The sequence below is a fragment of the Lemur catta genome, chromosome 5 (genome assembly GCF_020740605.2).
Source record: "Lemur catta isolate mLemCat1 chromosome 5, mLemCat1.pri, whole genome shotgun sequence".
NCBI classification, from domain to species: domain Eukaryota; kingdom Metazoa; phylum Chordata; class Mammalia; order Primates; family Lemuridae; genus Lemur; species Lemur catta.
In genome coordinates, this window is record NC_059132.1 from 111,535,783 (window position 1) to 111,553,873 (window position 18,091).

At 34.6% G+C, this 18,091-nt stretch overlaps 1 protein-coding gene across 10 annotated transcripts in view; it reads left to right on the plus strand.

Moving 5' to 3' along the window:
- NEK1 (NIMA related kinase 1) overlaps positions 1-18,091 on the plus strand; it is a 137,395-nt gene that overhangs the window by 11,594 nt on the left and 107,710 nt on the right. For all 10 annotated transcript variants that reach the window (XR_006735456.1, XM_045552523.1, XM_045552526.1 and 7 more), the window contains 6 exons: positions 4,639-4,736; positions 8,461-8,544; positions 9,436-9,503; positions 10,226-10,312; positions 11,382-11,436; positions 13,855-14,055. Coding sequence is in view for 9 of the 10 variants with exons in the window: in XM_045552523.1 (XP_045408479.1) it covers positions 4,639-4,736; positions 8,461-8,544; positions 9,436-9,503; positions 10,226-10,312; positions 11,382-11,436; positions 13,855-14,055 (593 nt within the window). In the remaining variant the exon portion in view is untranslated. The remainder of the gene's footprint in view (positions 1-4,638; positions 4,737-8,460; positions 8,545-9,435; positions 9,504-10,225; positions 10,313-11,381; positions 11,437-13,854; positions 14,056-18,091) is intronic.

Genomic DNA, 18,091 nt, shown 5'->3' on the forward strand with positions numbered 1-18,091 from the left:
AAACTTGGCCTTAATATTTAATATTGGAAAGCAAATTTGGCTAAGCTACAAAGTCCTTTAGTTGGTCAAATCGGAAAAGAAAGTAATACGTAACATTTGGAGACCAAGCTTTAGCAAAAATGAATGTGTTCGAGATTTTAAGTTTTCTTATATAGGAACAGTGGTGGGAATGTAGACCAAAGATTACGATAGCAAAAGGTAAATTATTCATTAAAGATAAATTATTTGACAAAATCAGGAAAAGAAGTATTTTGCTTATATAGCTAATTTTATATTTAGGTTTCATATACATTTTCTTTTGTTACCAAATTTGTGTCTCTTTTGTGGGTTAACCAATAAAAAAGTCACCGTGTTTTACTTTATTTTTTTTTGTCAGTTAGGTATTTTATTTATTTTTCCTATTTCAGAATATTATGGGGGTACAAATGCTTTGGTCACATAAATTGCCTTTGCACTGCCCCAGTCAAAGCAACAAGTGTGCCCATCCCCCAGACAGAGTACACTGCACCACACCCCTTAGGTGTGAATTTACCCATCCCCCCTTCCCCCCACCTACCTGCCCAATCCCCAATGAATGTTACTTCCATATGTGCACATAAGTATTGATGGATTAATACCAGTTTAATGGTGTATGTAGAAAAGTTTGAGTCCGACATGATGCTTTTCCTCTTCTTGAAAGTTATTTGTTTTTTCTTCCCTTGATGCTCAACGGACTCTTTCGTTAGGATTGAAATTTACCGTAATATGACTTAGTATTAATAACTTGGAATTGGTTTCTCTTGGAACATTTTGTATGTTTTCTATCTGCAGATTCTAGTTTTTCTTTGTTCAGAAAAGTTTCCATTTCACTATTTTTTTTCAATTCTTACATTGTATATCTTAATATAATGAAAAATATTCCAAAAAATTGTTTGCCAGAAAGTTGTCTTGCCTTATAAACTAATTCTTCATTATGAAGTCTCTCATAAGGTGTGCTTTCAAGAAATTTTAATACATTAAATAAAATGTTTTCGGGGAAGACGACTTCATTGAGTTTTGGATGCTTGTAGAGGTCCTCAGGCAGAATCAGTTTAAAAGGGAAGCATCAAAGGGATTTAATATTGCTGTCATAATTGCAGATATTAATACCATTGTAAGCCTTCTAAAGTCATTTAAAGGACAGTATGGTAATGTGACAACCATGCATATAGCCCTCCAGGATGATTTTTTTAAAGTGCCAATATTCTGCAGATGTGAATTAGCATATGGGAAATAAATTTCAATGACAACCTAAACAGATTAAAAATTGCTCTCTTTCAGTTAATTTAAAAGGAAATGAAGGCCGGTCGCAGTGGCTCACGCCTGTAATCCTAGCCCTCTGGGAGGCCGAGGTGGGTGGATCGCTCGAGGTCAGGAGTTCGAGACTAGCCTGAGCGAGACCCCGTCTCTACTAAAAATAGAAAGAAATTATATGGACAACTAAAAAAATATATATAGAAAAAATTAGCCGGGCATGGTGGCACATGCCTGTAGTCCCAGCTACTTGGGAGGCTGAGGCAGTAGGATCGCTTAAGCCCAGGAGTTTGAGGTTGCTGTGAGCGAGGCTGAAGCCACGGCACTCACTCTAGCCCGGGGAACAAAGTGAGACTCTGTCTCAAAAAAAAAAAAAAAAAGGAAATGAAGATCACGTGTACAATATTGGGAAAATCTGATAGATGAATCAGTAAAACATACTGATTTCAATCCACCTGTGAAGAGTTTGGATAAAATTATTTCATAAAACATGAGAGTGGGGAGAAAAATATTTCCAAATATATAATTTAAAATGTAAATGTATAATTAGAATATAATATTAAATGTTATAATTATACATCTGACTATTTCATCTGCATCCCTAACATTTATAAGTATATATAGGTAAAAAATTTTGATTTTATCATTGGGAAAATAGGTGATTGCCTTGTATCACTGTATATTTGGGTATATATTTATATCTGGTATACATTCATTTTTATTTTCTTCTGTTATTCATGTATCATTCTCTGTTTTTGGTTGTGTATAGCTGTCATCTTCTAATTGCTTTTGTTTTTGTGTTTATTTTTCTCTTAAATTTGTTGTATTTCTTACCGTGTTGAAAATAGTTTTTATACCTTTAATGGAAACTTTTGAATCTTATATATTGGGATAGAGTTTAGCATTCTACTTGTTTCCTATTGCTGCTGCCAGAATCTACCTAGTTGAAGAAAGCTTTTCTTGGAGGCTAAATTTGGATTGCTTTTAGCTTTAAGGAACAGAAAATATGACCAATTTTAGCTTAAGTAAGGAAGATATTCTCTTTCCTAACAAGAAGTCTTTTTTTTTTTTTTTTTTTTTCCAAGAAGAAGTCTTAAGATAAGCAAACCTGAACCAGGACATATATGGCAGCTCAACAGTGTTACCAAGGTCTAGGCTCTTTGTGTCATTCTACTCTGACATCTTTAGGATGTAAGTTTTTCAGGCTTATGTTTTTCACCTTGTCCCAAGATGACTCTTGCAACTCTAGGCTCATGGCTGCAAGGCCAAAAGAAGGGAAAATGGTGGCATCAGCAACTCTTGTCCTGAGTCTGTTCTTTTCATCAGAAAAGCAAGTGCTTCCTCAGAAGCCACTCTGCAGAGTTCCTCTTAATCTTATTGGCCAAACCAGGTCCCATGTCCACCTCTAACTACAGGTGAAAGTAGGAATTAGAACATTTGCCTGTTTTGTGTGTTGTTTTTTTGAGCTTCTAGAGTGAGAGGTGGTGAAGGGAGAAGGGTGTTAGAATTGGCTGTTAGGTTAGCCAACCGACAGCACGTGCTCTGCTGAGTGGTTGTGACTCACATCCTCATTACTGTTTTTCTGTTAAGCTCTTGACGATTCTCTAACATGCATTATAGTCTTCTTGCCCTAAGTTCAAGCAGTTTTTAGGTGACAGTTGTTTTTGTTTTTTGGAAGGTCTTTTCCATTAGTGTGCAGGCGGATTGGTGATAAAGGTAGTAATGTCTTAACACTTTTTTTATTCCTAGAATCTTGTGTGAAGTGCCTGGCACATAATTGGTGCTCAGATGTTTGAATGATTGAAGGAATACAAAATGGATTAATGCTTCGCTTGCATAGAAAAGACTTTTCTGTTAACCTTATATTTTAAGTATCCCCAAAATAAATAATAATGTCTAGGCAGCAGAAAGCATTACATAGCGCATGTACTGCAGCTCAGACATTTCACATCTAGAATTGCTTCTCCATCCCTGTCTCAGGTCCTGTCTAGCTTCCTCCCCACCCCTATCTCACTCATATCCATAGTTTTTGTTTTTATCTTTTGATGGTTTTATCTTTTGATACATGCATATGGTACAAAATTAAACTGTTACACAAGACAGTAAAAAATTTGTCTTTTTCCCCCCATCTTTGAGCCATGTATGCTCCTGTCTTAGACTGATAACCACTGTCTTATACTTCCTTCCAGAAATAGTCTAAGCATTAACAAGCATACTTAAACGATAACATACTGTATGTATTTTTTTGCTTTTTGTCTCTTATACTACATAAATGGTAACATCTTATATATATATATTTTTATAAATAGTGAATTATACAGTTTCTAGAGGTTCTGTTTTCACATAATTTCTCACATTGTATTTGGACGATCTTTTCACGTCCATCATAAAGAGTCCTGCAGATTCTTAGTTAGCTTAATCGCATAGGTTCCTAATCCCAGTGAGACATTACAAGCAGTATGTCAAAAGAGGATATACAGATCATGAGTGACAAGAAAACCGCCACGAGGTGTAAGAAATAAGTACTGCTGGAAATAAGGTCACAGCACAGATAGTAAAAGAAGTGAAAATTGGGAAGAGTGTTCTTTGAATTGTGACAGGCTCACTAGTAAGTGGTGGTTCAGTAAACGTTTGCAGTGATACTGGTCATTCTTCCTAACTTGAGAAGAAGGAAAGGGTGGAGAGAATTATTAAAAGTGTCCTTCTAGTCCTTTCTACGCATGAGAAGAGGCATAGAAGTCCCTCTCTCTGTGGACTGAGACATAAAGGTAAAAGGGGCAGTTGCCCATCTTCATGTTGCTTCACAAATTGTATACAATTCTTTTAAAAAGAAAGTAAAATCCAAGAAAGCTTTAAGAGAGTAGAGACTGTGTCCTATTCACTGTTGAATCCTCACAGTTTATCACAGCATTTATTATTATATTTGTTTAATAAATGATTCAAGTAGATAAAACAAAGTTGAAAATGAATGGTCAGTTGGAAACCAAGGTATCCTATCTCTGACATATTGGTAGGAAAACATGATTTTATATATGACGTTGAAGAAAATGTATCTATTGAATGAAATTAAGTATATCTATCTACATTTTCTCTATGTTCCAGAGATGTCTAGGTCAATGTGAACACCGCTGTCCAATAGGATGGTGTATTCTTGGTGGAGAAATCACTAGTGATGGAGCTACCTGTTAACCTGTCATTGCACAATCTGTGTGACCAGTGCATCTTGACTTTGTACCCTAGTTCTTTGGAATGTGGTCCTGTTTTTTTGTTTAACTGATACTGTTTAGTAAAACTGTCAATACCTTTAATATAGCTATGCTTTTGATGTTCCTTTTTTAAAATGGAATGTAACGTTGTATTTTGTAGAAAATGGCTCTCTCTACATTGTGATGGATTACTGTGAAGGAGGGGATCTGTTTAAACGAATAAATGCTCAGAAAGGCATTTTGTTTCAAGAGGATCAGGTAAGTTGGCATGTAGGAAATAACTTACTCCCTTACTGAGAAGCAGTTCAAAGTTTGCTTACTTATATATGTGTTTTAAACTACAAATGCTACTTGTAATTACTAGGGCAGTTTAGTATTATATCCGATCTCTTAGTCAAGTTTCCATCTAATTAGCTCTCACCTTTGTTCAGTTCCCCATCTCACTTCCAGTCTGCAGTACTATATTGTTATTTGTGGAATATATGTTATATGCAGTGTGTGTGTGTGTGTGCATATATATGTCTATGGATATAACTTAATTATTCATTATAACTGGTTAATTATTCTATATCCTATCAGTCTTGCTTACCGCTGCTAGGTAGTATCTTCTTAAAATGTGGCTTTGCCAGTTAACTCCAGCTCTAAAAGCCTTGCATTGGCAACTACACTAAATCTAATTTCTGTTTTGATTTCAAAGATCTCTAAAATATGGTACTACCCTACCTAAGCAGCCTAATTTTTTTCTATTATTCCCTAATCTACACCTCTCTTCATTTATTTTAATGGATATTTATTGAGCATGTGCTTTGTGTTAGGCATTGGGCCACATTTTTGTACATCTCATTCTCCTTCCTGTGTATTGATTCTGATTATTTTATTTTGGTAGTACTTTCTCCCCAACTCTCTATGGTCTACCATTTTTTAAAAATATTCAAGTCCTAGATTCTTTAAATTTTTCATAACTAATCTTCTGTGATCTTTTCTCTCTTTAAATTCTTGATGCGTTTCTCATTATCACCCATTCTTAATACTAATTGCCTACTTTTACATAGGGGAATGGAGACGGCACAGTTCTAGGAGTGTTGTATTTGTTTTCTCTTTTAATTCTTATAACCCCATGAATTGGTGTAGTTTTTTCTATGTAATAGATAAGGGAATCTAAGAAAGGTTAAGTAACTTGCCCAAAATCACATAGTCAGTGTTTGAACCTACTTCTAACTCCGAAGCTTATAAAAATTTATTTTTATAAATTTAAAATAAATTGTAAAAGTATTAAAATATTCAGAAATGGAAAGTCTTCTTCCCTCACTCTTCTGTCCCTGAGATTACCGGTTTTTGTTTTGGGGTACTCTTCCACACTCCCTTTTCATATTTGCGTGCATACATATATACACCAAGACACAAACATTCAGAAATGGGATATTATACATGCCATGCTCTATCTTGCTTTTGTCAACTGAAAAATTTATCTTGATTGTCTTTACACGTCAATCTACATAGATCAGTTATATTAGTTTTAATAGCTGCATTATATTTCATTCCAGCAAAGCCTTGTGCTTTTTTGTTCCTTTTTCTCTTTTATCCTAAACCCTATTTCTTTTTTTTAATTATTATTTTTATTGACTTATGTGGTACATGTCAATGGATATTTTGTGTAATGGTGAAATCTGGGCTTTTTGTGTAACCCTCACCTGATTAGTGTACATAGTACCCATTAGGTATCTTCAGCACTCAGAGCATTTCCTCTCTATAATTACCGTTTTACTTACCTGTCTCCCTCAGTAGTCTTTGATAGGAGCAGACAAACAATGGCCTGTGAACCAAATTCAGCCCACTGTCTCTGTAAATAAAGTTTTATTAGAACACAGCTAAACTTATTTGTTTGGATATAATCTATGGCTGTTTTGTGCTACGGTAGAAGATTTGAGACAGACCTGCAAAGCTTAAACTATTTACTATCTGGCCATTTACAGAATAAATTTGCTGACCCCTGGTCTATGAGCTCTTTTATTAACTTTTTTTTTTGCCAGTGCCTGCACATATCTAGTACATTGTTGGTGCTAAATAAATTTTTTCGAGTTAAAAAGAAATATAGGTATAGGAAATATGGTCATGAAAGAACCCTATCTGTGAAATGAGGCATGGGTGATTTTTACTGGTAGTCTTCATAATAGTAAGACCCAACCAAGCTTAATTTTTATCTCTTTTTTTTTGTACTTTTTCCTGACCCCTCCCTGGTTAAATTAATTGCTCTCTTGTCATACATATATCTGTTATAAAACTTACACATTTATTATAGGTGTTTGTTTATGAATATATTTCTACCACTATATGAACTCCTGAAAGTCAGAGAACTGTATTTCATTTTTCTACTTAAAACACCCTGTGTGAACATGGAAAGGAACTTAAAATTTTATGCAGTCGTCTATTATTTTTTTTTTTTTTTTTGAGACAGAGTCTCACTTTGTTGCCCGGGCTAGAGTGAGTGCCGTGACATCAGCCTAGCTCACAGCAACCTCAGACTCCTGGGCTTAAGCGATCCCACTGCCTCAGCCTCCCGAGCAGCTGGGACCACAGGCATGAGCCACCATGCCCGGCCAACCTTTTTGTATATATATTTTTAGTTGGCCAGATAATTTCTTTCTATTTTTGGTAGAGACGGGGTCTCACTCTTGCTCAGGCTGGTCTCGAACTCCTGACCTCGAGCCATCCACCCGCCTCGGCCTCCCAGAGCTAGGATTACAGGCGTGAGCCACCGCGCCCGGCCGACAGTCCTCTAAATATCTATAGAATGTGGTTTTTTTTTTAAAGAAAATTATTTTAAAAATTAATTTTAGATTATTTTAAATGTAATATTGTTTTTCTAAAAAACTACTGAACAGATAGAGTAAAAAGTAAAGCTGTTATCTTTCATTCTATCTTCTGCAAATCCACATCCCTGAGGTAAGCAATATTAACTGGTGGCTGTCCTTCTCTATGCTTCCTTCCTTCACACAAACACGATTATGTAGAGTTAATAGTTTCTGTATGCAGGTATATTTTGTGTATGTGTTTTTTGGCCTTTTTTTCCTACATAATTTGCCTTTTCAGACTATTGTCCATTTCTTATTTTGGCTGCCAGTATTTTTCTCAGTGATTTGGAAGAACTTTTACATATTTGAGAATTAGCAATCTATCAATTATGCTGCAGATATTTTCTCAAATTATTATTATTATTTATTAAATTATTATTAAATTATTATTTATTAAACTTGATTATATATTTTGCCATGCAGATGTTTTAAATTTTATGTAGTCAACTTCATCAGTCTTTTTCTTGTGACTTGAGGGTTTTATGTCTTGTTTTGAAAGTCCTGGTTCAAAGATTATAGAAAATTAACATATCTTTGCTTTAATTATTTTATGGTTTAATTTTTTATGTTTAAAAATACCATCCACTTGGAATTATTTTGGTGTTAGGAGTGAGATTAGACGTCTTTTTACTTGTAAGTGGCCAATTCCAAAGTGAGTGTTTATATAGTGAATGTGGGAAGAGAAAAAAATCAGAGATATTTTCCAGTTTTTCAGCCTGATTTTTTTCCTCTTGTGATTTTTATTTATATTTAAAGAAAGCATTATAGAAAAAAGATACATTTAAAAACAAAGAAGAATCACCCAGCATCATACTATTATAAAATATAAATTATTTCCATTTTTCACTCTCAAAGTTTCTTTCCATATTTATATTGGTTTATAAGTGATGACTCAGTAGCAGTCTCTTACATTTTAGATTTAGTATGTGCTCTGTACATATTGTGTGTCAGTTGGCTTAAATATCTATTTAATGTTAGTAAGTACAAAATGAAAAGAAATTGTAGCCTAAAATTTTTAAGGATTTAGTTCCTCTCAACCCAGAATTTTCCTGAATTCTTTTAATGGTCAAGGAAAGACTAGTGTGAAATGCCAATTTGGAAAGAAATGACAGATATGATTTTTTTCCTAGATTTTGGACTGGTTTGTACAGATATGTTTGGCCCTGAAACATGTGCATGATAGAAAAATTCTTCATCGAGACATAAAATCACAGGTATGTTATTCTGTCACCAGTAACTTCTAAATGGATAAGGACATGCAGCCTTAATTGTCTTGAGCCACAAATTTTGAACCTGATTCAGTGTGCATCAGATTATGTCTGCTCCCTTTACTCTTATCCTAGAAATCCTCTTCATCTGTATCCTGTGTTAGATCTGCTTACTTCCTATACACAAAAATTATTTCCCTCAACTCCCACTCTCTAAAAATTCCAGCACATTTTTATCACTCTAAAAAGAAACCCTGTATACATACATTAGTAGTCATTTCCCATTCCCCCTCCACCTAGACCCTGGCAACCACTAACTCTACTTTCTGTCTGTATGGATTTGCCTATTCTGGACATTTTATATAAATGAAAACTATACAATATGTTCCTTTTGCCCATTTCTAAATTAGGTTATTTGTCTTTTTGCAGTTGTTGAGTTATAAGAGTTCTTTTTCTTGATACAAGTCCCTTGTCAGATATGTGATTTGCAAATATTTTCTCCCATTCTGTGGGTTGTCTATTTTCTTGAGAGTATTCTTTGGTACAGAAAAGTTTTTAATTTTGATGAATTCTAGTTTATCTATTTTATTCTTTTTTTGCCTGTGTTTTTAGTGTCATACCTAAGGAACTATTGCCTAATTCAAGGGCATGAGGGTTTACTCTTATTTTTCTCTAGGAGTTTTATATTTTAGTTCTTTATTTAGATCTAGAATCCATTTTGAGTTAATTTTTGTGTATGGTTTGAGGTAGGGAACTATGTTTATTCTTTTTCATGTGGGTATCTGGCTACACCAGCATTATTTTTTAATTGGATTAATTTTGATGAAAACTGTTGTTGGCTCACACCTGGACTGTAACAATATTTCTGGGGTTTTTTTTTTTTCCTGTCTTTTGCAGAACATATTTTTAACCAAAGATGGAACGGTACAACTTGGAGATTTTGGAATTGCTAGAGTTCTTAATAGGTAACATATCGGTTTTAAATTATGTTTTGATATAGTGTGTTTAGTGAAACTTTAGTTCATGATGAGGTACATGTGATAATTTGTAATATCTTTAAATACATTCATATGTCACTTAACAATGAGGATACTTTCTGAAAAATGCATTATTAGGTGATTTCGTTGTGCAGAAATCATGGAGTGTACTTCGTGTACTTACATAAACCTATACAGTGTAGCCTGCTACCTGCCTAGGCTATGTGATGTAGCCTATTGCTCTTAAGACTACAAACGTGTACAGCGTGTTACTGTAGTAATACTGTAAGCAGTTGTAATACAATGGTAAGCATTTGTGTATCTAAACATAGAGAAAATAGAGTAAAAATATGGTATAAAAGGTAGAAAATGGCACACCTGCATAGGGCATTTACCATGAAAGGAGCTTACAAGGACTGGAAGTTGCTCTGGGTGAGTCAAGTGGTGAGTGAATGTGAAGGACATTAGTATATGCTACTGTGGACTTTATAAATATTGTACACTTAGGCTACACTAAATTTATTAAACAATAAAGTAATCGCGTTACGACATTATGACAGCCATGATGTCACTAGATGATAGGAATATTTCAGGTCCATTTTAATCTTATGGAACTACTGTATTATATGCATGTCTGTCATTGACCAAACATCATTATGTGGCACATGATTGTAGATTAAGCTTCTCCAATAATTTTCTTTCTGTTCTAGTACTGTGGAGCTGGCTCGAACTTGTATAGGCACTCCATACTACTTGTCACCTGAAATCTGTGAAAACAAACCTTATAATAATAAAAGGTATTTAAAATGATGTTCATTATATGATATATTTCCTTTAAATCTGTTATACTATATTTATTAACCTCCAGAATATAATTTTCTAAAATAAGTAATGCACATGTATATATAAAAATATTTTGTTAATGAGGGGAATTGTTAGAAGGCTATTTGACTACCTTGCTGAAGGAACTATAGAATCACTTTATTATGTAAGTTATAACTGAAAATAGAGTGCTTTCTTTGGTCTTTTTTTTTGTAATAGTCACCTCCTATTGAATTATTGCTAATATTTATTGAACACTTACTTTATGCCAGGCACTGTTTTGAATTCTGTGTATTAACTCTCAATCTGCATAATAATTTTGTGAGATGTAGGTGTTAGTCATCCCTCCTTTCCTTACAAGGAAACCAAATGCAGAGAGAGGTAAAGTAACTTCTTTGAAATCCTTCGGCCTAGTAAATGAGAGATCCAGTATCCAAACGAGTCATCTGTCTTCCAAGCCCATATTCCTAATCACTGATCTGTGCTATGGCTAACAGATTGTGTAATATGTGGACAGGAAGAGCAGTCTTGCCATTGAATGCCAATCACCCTTTATCTTCTTTCCCTCTTTCTAATCAAAAAATTCCAGCCAAGAAACATTGGTCAGTTGGCTATTGAAGATTTCTTTCAGATTTAATTTTAGTAAATTATATTGTTTTCATGTTCATTAAAATAGTATTTTGTTTTTATAATATTTTAAAAAATCATAGTATTTTGCAAATAATTGAAAATAGCAGTTTGACTTTTGGGAAATAAAAATAACTATAGAGAATGTACATGAAATTTTTTGATACTGTTCTTTTAAATATTAAATTTCTTTAATGAAACTTTAAAACAATTACTTGGACAACTGTTTTCCTAATCTGACATCTGCTTTTGTCATTTGATTGTGGTTGAAATTTTGAGTTTTTCTTTAAAAGGAAATGTTTTATGTAGCACGTTTTTCTAAAACATTTTCTTGCCATTTATGTTTCCTTTAAATGAAAAAATTTTATAAGTACTTTCTGATGCTTAGAGGATGTTTCTCATTTTTGTCTCCTCTAGTGACATTTGGGCTCTGGGCTGTGTCCTTTATGAGATGTGTACGCTTAAACATGCAGTGAGTAGAAGTTTCTGAGATATTTCAAAAATTATGTCAAAAGGTGTTTGTAATGTTGCTATTACTTTTTAGATTGTATCATCGTGTAGATGATCCTCTTATAGTAGAAATTCTTCTGAGTCATTTTTTAAATTTCTCATCTTTACTGAAGTGTAAATTGATTTTCACTTAATATATATGCTTATGTAATATATTTGTTATATATTATATTTCATATTTTTTTCCAGAAAATTATTTTTAATGACAGAAATAAATTTTTCTCTTTTCTTAATGTTAAATTCATTTATATGGTTTTGATATTTTAGCTTAAGAAATTTTATTAGTTTCATTTTAGCAAATTCTCTCAACACACCCAAGTTATTTAAGTTTGGAATTGTAGTTATTTAAAGAACTTCCAACATGCTCATTGAAGGATTTTATCAATTCTTTAGAGTATTTAAAATGTTTACTTTGGAGACTTTTTTGAAGTAACATTTAACATACCAAAAAGGGAGAGTTGTTGTCCTAAATAGGTTTGAAAAAAAAAAGGATTTTTTGAAATGGAAAGTGATAAAGATGTTTCCCCCACTGATTAAACAATAATGTATTTTAATTACATAAAACTTCAGGAAATACATAACAAATATAAAGAAGTGAATAAATATCACAAGCAATTCTTTCATTCAGTAACAACTACCTATAATATTTTGTTGTTTCTCTCTAGGCTTTATTCTATTAAATAGATTAATTTATAAAATGAATTTGGCTTTTTTCCTCCCCAAAAGTTTGATTATACTATATGAGCAGTTTCAAAGCCTGCTTTTATTGCTTGATATTATTTGGGAAATATTTTTCCTTGTTATTCTTTTTAGTGGTTGCATATTCTTCTCTTTTACCTTAGATTTTTTATTTTAAGGAAAAAAACATAGGCTGCCAACACGATGTGGTACAGTGGTTATTAGATATGTATTTGAAGGAATTGGTCAGTTTTTTTCTGGGACACAGTCATTTTAGGTTTAAACCAGTGGTGGTTTTTGTTTTGTTTTTTTTTTTAAATCTTTTGGTCTACATTGTTCTTTCACCGTTGCTCCTGTGTTTTGGAATTGTTTACTCTTAGGTAACATGTGTTTTAAGACATATGAAATTAAGTAATTTACCAACCATTATTTGTGAAAAGCATGTCAGTTGAGAGAAAAATGAAAGTTCATTAGAGTAAAGGAATGGAGAACTGTATCTTTTCTGCATTTAAGATTCCTGTGTAGGTGCACAGAGATTTCTACTCAAATTTTTATAAACTGAATGACATTTAGGAGAGCCCAACATTTAATAAAACTCTTGTGATAATCACTTATGCCTAATTTATAGTGCATTTTATTTTCTTAATGTGTATATTAAGAAGATCTCAACATTGTACAACTGTTGTTCTAGACTATTTTAGTTGAAATATCAAAAGCTTAATTTTACCTTCTTTCAAAATGAAATTTTTAGATTTAAACTGCCCCACCTCTTTTCTTTTTACATCAGCTAGAGTTTGTATTGTGTTTAATCCTAAAAAATACATTCCTATTAATAAAGCTTATATTCCCCTTGGGTGTTTTCCACATTGCTGATTCCATAGCTTTTGGGAGAATCAATCGTACACACAAAAATTGAAATAATGAGCACTGTCTAAAAGAAAAGTAATTTACTTATTATGTTTTCTGCAAATAAGTTTTAGTTCTATAGTTAATTTCTTGTTCTAGTCATTATAACAGAGGCACAGGAAAGCAGGCCTTTTTTTTTTTTTTTTCTGAGACACAGTCTTCTCTGTCACCCAGGGTAAAGTACAGTGCATCATCATAGCCCACTGCAACCTAAAACTCCCGGGCTCAAGGATCCTCCTGCCTCAGCCTGCTCAGTAGCTGGGACTACAGGCATATGCCATGACGCCTGGCTAATTTGTCTATTTTTAGTAGAGATGGTTCTTGTTCTTGCTTAGGCTGGTCTCCAACTCCTGAGCTCAAGCAATCAGCCTCCCAGGGTGCTTGGATGACAGGCGTGAGCCACAGGGCCCAGCCAGGAAGGCAGGTCTTAAATGAAGAACACTAGGTTGGTTTTTTTCCTGCCTTGTGGTTCTTTGGCCCTGATTTTGCTACCTGTAAGGAAGAATGTTTTACCATCTCGATTATTGTCATGGTTTATGTAATACCTACATCCCATCTTTTAGCATTTTAAATAAGTAAAAATTACTCTTACAGCAAGTTATAACATTTTATTTTTTTGAGGACTGATACGCTCTTTGAAATACATTTATAACCAAGAAAACTTTTCTCTGATTAAATTGTTTAAAAGAGGATTGTATATTGATAGGAAAAGAACTGTTAATGTCTCTTATTGCTGATATTCCTGGTTTCAGTTTGTATATGTTTCATATGTGTTGATTTATTTTCTGGATTTTAGTTTGAAGCTGGCAGCATGAAAAACCTGGTGCTGAAGATAATATCTGGATCTTTCCCACCGGTGTCTTTGCATTATTCCTATGATCTCCGCAGTTTACTTTCTCAGTTATTTAAGAGAAATCCTAGGGATAGACCATCAGTCAACTCCATATTGGAGAAAGGTTTTATAGCCAAACGCATTGAAAAGTTTCTCTCCCCTCAGGTATGTTGTTTTCCATTACGATTAGACAGTAGGGTCACGTTGCTTACTAGGACGTGCCCTCCATTTTTAAGGAGACTACATCAGAACGTGGGGGGAATGGTGGCCCTTGTCAAGCAACTCTGGCATCACCTTCCCTTCTGTTCTTAGATGACTTTTTCTTCCTGTTTTCTTTCCGGTTGTGCATCATTTCTGTGTTCTTTGGATTTCTTTTTCTTTTTTTTTTTTGAGACAGAGTCTCACTCTCTTGCCCGAGCTAGAGTACGGTGGCATCATCATAGCTCACTGCAATCTCAAACTCCTGGGCTCAAGCCATCCTTCTGCCTTAGCCTCCCAATTATCCGGAACTATAGTCGCGTGCCACCACACCCAGTTAATTTTTCTGTTTTTGGTGGAAATGGGGTCTTTTGCTCAGGCTGATCTTGAACTCCTGACCTCAAGTGATTCTCCCTCCTTGGCTTCCCAGAGTGCTAGGATTATAGGTGTGAGCCACTGTACCCAGCGTTCTTTGGATTTCTAACTGTAAAATTATTAAACCTTTCTGTGCTTCACTTTCCTCACCTGTGAGCAATGGGATTATAAATGTATCCATATCCTAAGGTTGTTATGATAATTAAGTGATAATGCACATATAGTGCTTAATGTCTAGCACATAAGTGGCTCAAAATAATCACTATATTAAATATTAGCAACATCAATTTATTATACTAATGTAAATATTTTATCAACATAATTTATATAATTATATTCTATTTGATAGGAAATGACTGGAAATTATTTATGTGTATGTATACTGGATTGTTGACTCATGATTTTTCCTCTAGTGCTCACATATAGGTGCATAATAAATATTGAGTTGAATTAAATTATTAATTTAACAGGATTTATAAAACAATCAATTGATAAAAGTTATTTATAAAAATGTGATCACCTGAAGATGGAATTATTTTACTTTTCATGTTTAGTGTGGCCTTTGTTTATTTGAATAATCACTAATAAACTCTTTTGTAAATAAGATATCTAGCAAAATCATAGTTTTACTACTTTTATGTGCTTGTGGGAGGAGAAATAAATATGATATATCCTTCTGGCTTAATTTACATGAACAAATACTCTTCATAAAACAGATGTGGATTTAACTATTACTACCAGGAGAATGTGTTAGTAAGCAAGAAAGCCAATTGAAATTTGAAGGTCAAAGGCTACTTGTGTAGGACATTACAACAACCCCTGAAGGGTGGGTGTCTTACAAGATGCCTTTGTTGTAGATCACATTTGTGAGGACAGTTTTGTGATGCAGTATACTATTGTTTTTTTGGCAGCTACTAGAGAAGAAACAATGACTTCATTTAGTCTTGCTGAGTTTCTTTCCCCCATACCAGCAGTTAGGACATTCAGTCTCAAGGGGGAAGTACTGGAATTCAATTAGCTGGCAATGAAAGAGAAAATACTGTAGCCTGAAATACACAACACTTATAATATGGAAAGAAAAGGGGATGGATGATGGTTATTAACAAATGGAGTATGTGACATTACATGTTTAGTATATACATAGACCCTTCTTGTTGCTATTTAAGTACCACTTAGATTTCATTCTTCATGGAAACCTTTATTTAAGGCTATAACTTTTAAACAATTTGTGAGCTTTACCATAACATATGAAATATTATTTCCAGTATCACTATAATGCTTCACACAGTTTTTATTTTAATTAATTAATTAATTTATTTTTTTGAGACAGAGTCTCACTCTGTTGCCTGGGGTAATAGAGTGCTGTGGCGTCAGGTCACAGCAACCTCAAACTCCTGGGCTCAAGCGATCCTCCTGCCTCAGCCTCCTGAGTTGCTGGGACTACAGGCATGTGCACCATTCCTGGCTAATTTTTGTCTATATATTTTTAGTTGTCCAGATAATTTCTTTCTACTTTTTTAGTAGAGACGGGGTCTCACTCTTGCTCAGGCTGGTCTCAAACTCCTGAGCTCAAACGATCCACCCGCCTCGGCCTCCCAGAGTGCTAGGATGACAGGCCTGATCCACCGCGCCCTGCCCCAGTTTTTATTTTTAATACCTAAATTCTCTCAGTGCTGTCACCTAAGGTTGATAGGGTGTAGTTTCCAGTCTTGCACACCCTGGCGACTTCTTCCTAGATGTGGCTTGACAAATCATGGATAAGTTCTGATTCATTAGGAATATAGGTGCTGTCCCATAGAGCAACGCTCTGATGATCAAAATGTTCTATATCTGCATTGCCCAATATCATAGCCACTAGCCACATGTGGTTAGTGGGCACTTGAAATGTGGCTGGTGTGACTGAGGAGCTGAATTTCTATATATGTTATTTATTTTTAATATTAATTCAAATAGCCATGTATATGAGTAGTGGCGACGATGTTGGACAGCACAGAATAGAGATTTCAGGATCTTCTTGGATGCTACATGCCCCATCTCTCAGTTCATACGAGCATTAACACAGGCGAAAAGAAAGATTCATACTCAAACAGAAGAAAGTATTCAATTTTAGGACAAGCTGAAGATCACAAGCCACCTGGTTTCTTCCAAGAAAAAGAAACGGAAGGCCGGGCGCAGCAGCTCACGCCTGTGATCCCAGCACTCTGGGAGGCCGAGACGGGCGGATCCTTTGAGCTCAGGAGTTTGAGACCAGCCTGAGCAAGAGCGAGACCCCATCTCTACTAAAAATAGAAAGAAATTAGCTGGACTACTAAAAATATATACAGAAAAAAATTAGCCGGGCATGGTGGCACATGCCAGTAGTCCCAGCTACTCGGGAGGCTGAGGCAGGAGGATGGCTTGAACCCAGGAGTTTGAGGTTGCTGTGAGCTAGGCTGACGCCATGGCATTCTAGCCCAGGCAACAAAGTGAGACTCTGTCTCAAAAAAAAAAAAAAGAAAGAAAGAAAGAAAAGGAAACGAAAAAAGTGCATGTGTTCGGAAGAGAAAACACGTTCACATAGTTGTTCTGAGCTGCCTTTGAGCCAGACTTTCACTTACATACGAGGTATGGCCTTTAGTGTAGTGGTTCTCAAACTTTAGCGCACATCAGAATCACCTGGAGGGCATCACCGGGTCCTACCACCACAGTCTCTGTTCCAGTAACTCTGAGGTGGAGCCTGACAGTTCGCATATATAGTAAATTCTAGTGATGCTGATACTACTAGTATGAGACTTTTGAGAGCTACTGTGGTAGGAATCTCCTTAAAGGGAAAGAAAACCATCTCAGGTCATGGATTTTTGCCTATTGGAGTGTCTGGTCCACTGTTACTGTAGGAATATTCTCCCACCAGGCTTTAGTTTTTTTGAAAAAAGAGAAAACCCACTTGCCTTTTTTTCCTACCCAGTAAGAAAAAAGCAAGCTTAATCTAAGTTAACTCTTTGTTGGTATCATTGTTTTGCACTTAGGGCCAAAAATAGAGTAAGGAGAGAAAGTTACTTGCAGGAAATGTAAATGATTTTTGCTTCTCAAAATATGTTTACAAATGCTGAGGAATAAGTAATGGAGTGTTTATAGTAATATTAAAAAGAGAAATTTGTTATATAAGAGTATTCAAGTATTTATCCAATAACATGTTTACAGTTACGAGTGTGAACTCATTGGCGATGCTCAGAGGATTCAGAGTAAAGTTAAAACAACTCAGAGAGTTACTCTGAGAGAGCTTCTTTGATAATGAAATTATTCTTCAGTAGTTTTGAAGTAAATGAGGGATATGGATGCACACAGAATATAAAGGTTATTCCAGATAGACAGTTGTGTTAAATTGCTGAGATATGGAACCAGCAAGTAGTGTATGGGGCCTGCATGTTCCATTAAGTTAATTTAAGAAGCAAGCATGCCTAGGGAAGTAATATAAATAAATTGGTAATATTGGGAAGGAGTTAGCATGAGAAGGATTTACTGAAAGGATTTCTTGGTTTTAATTAGTACAGTTTATTTGACAGCATAATTATGACTGAAAGAGGAAAAAAATATTCTGATTAATGGGTAGGTTTTTTTATTTTGGAAATTTAACATGTTTTCTAACTTT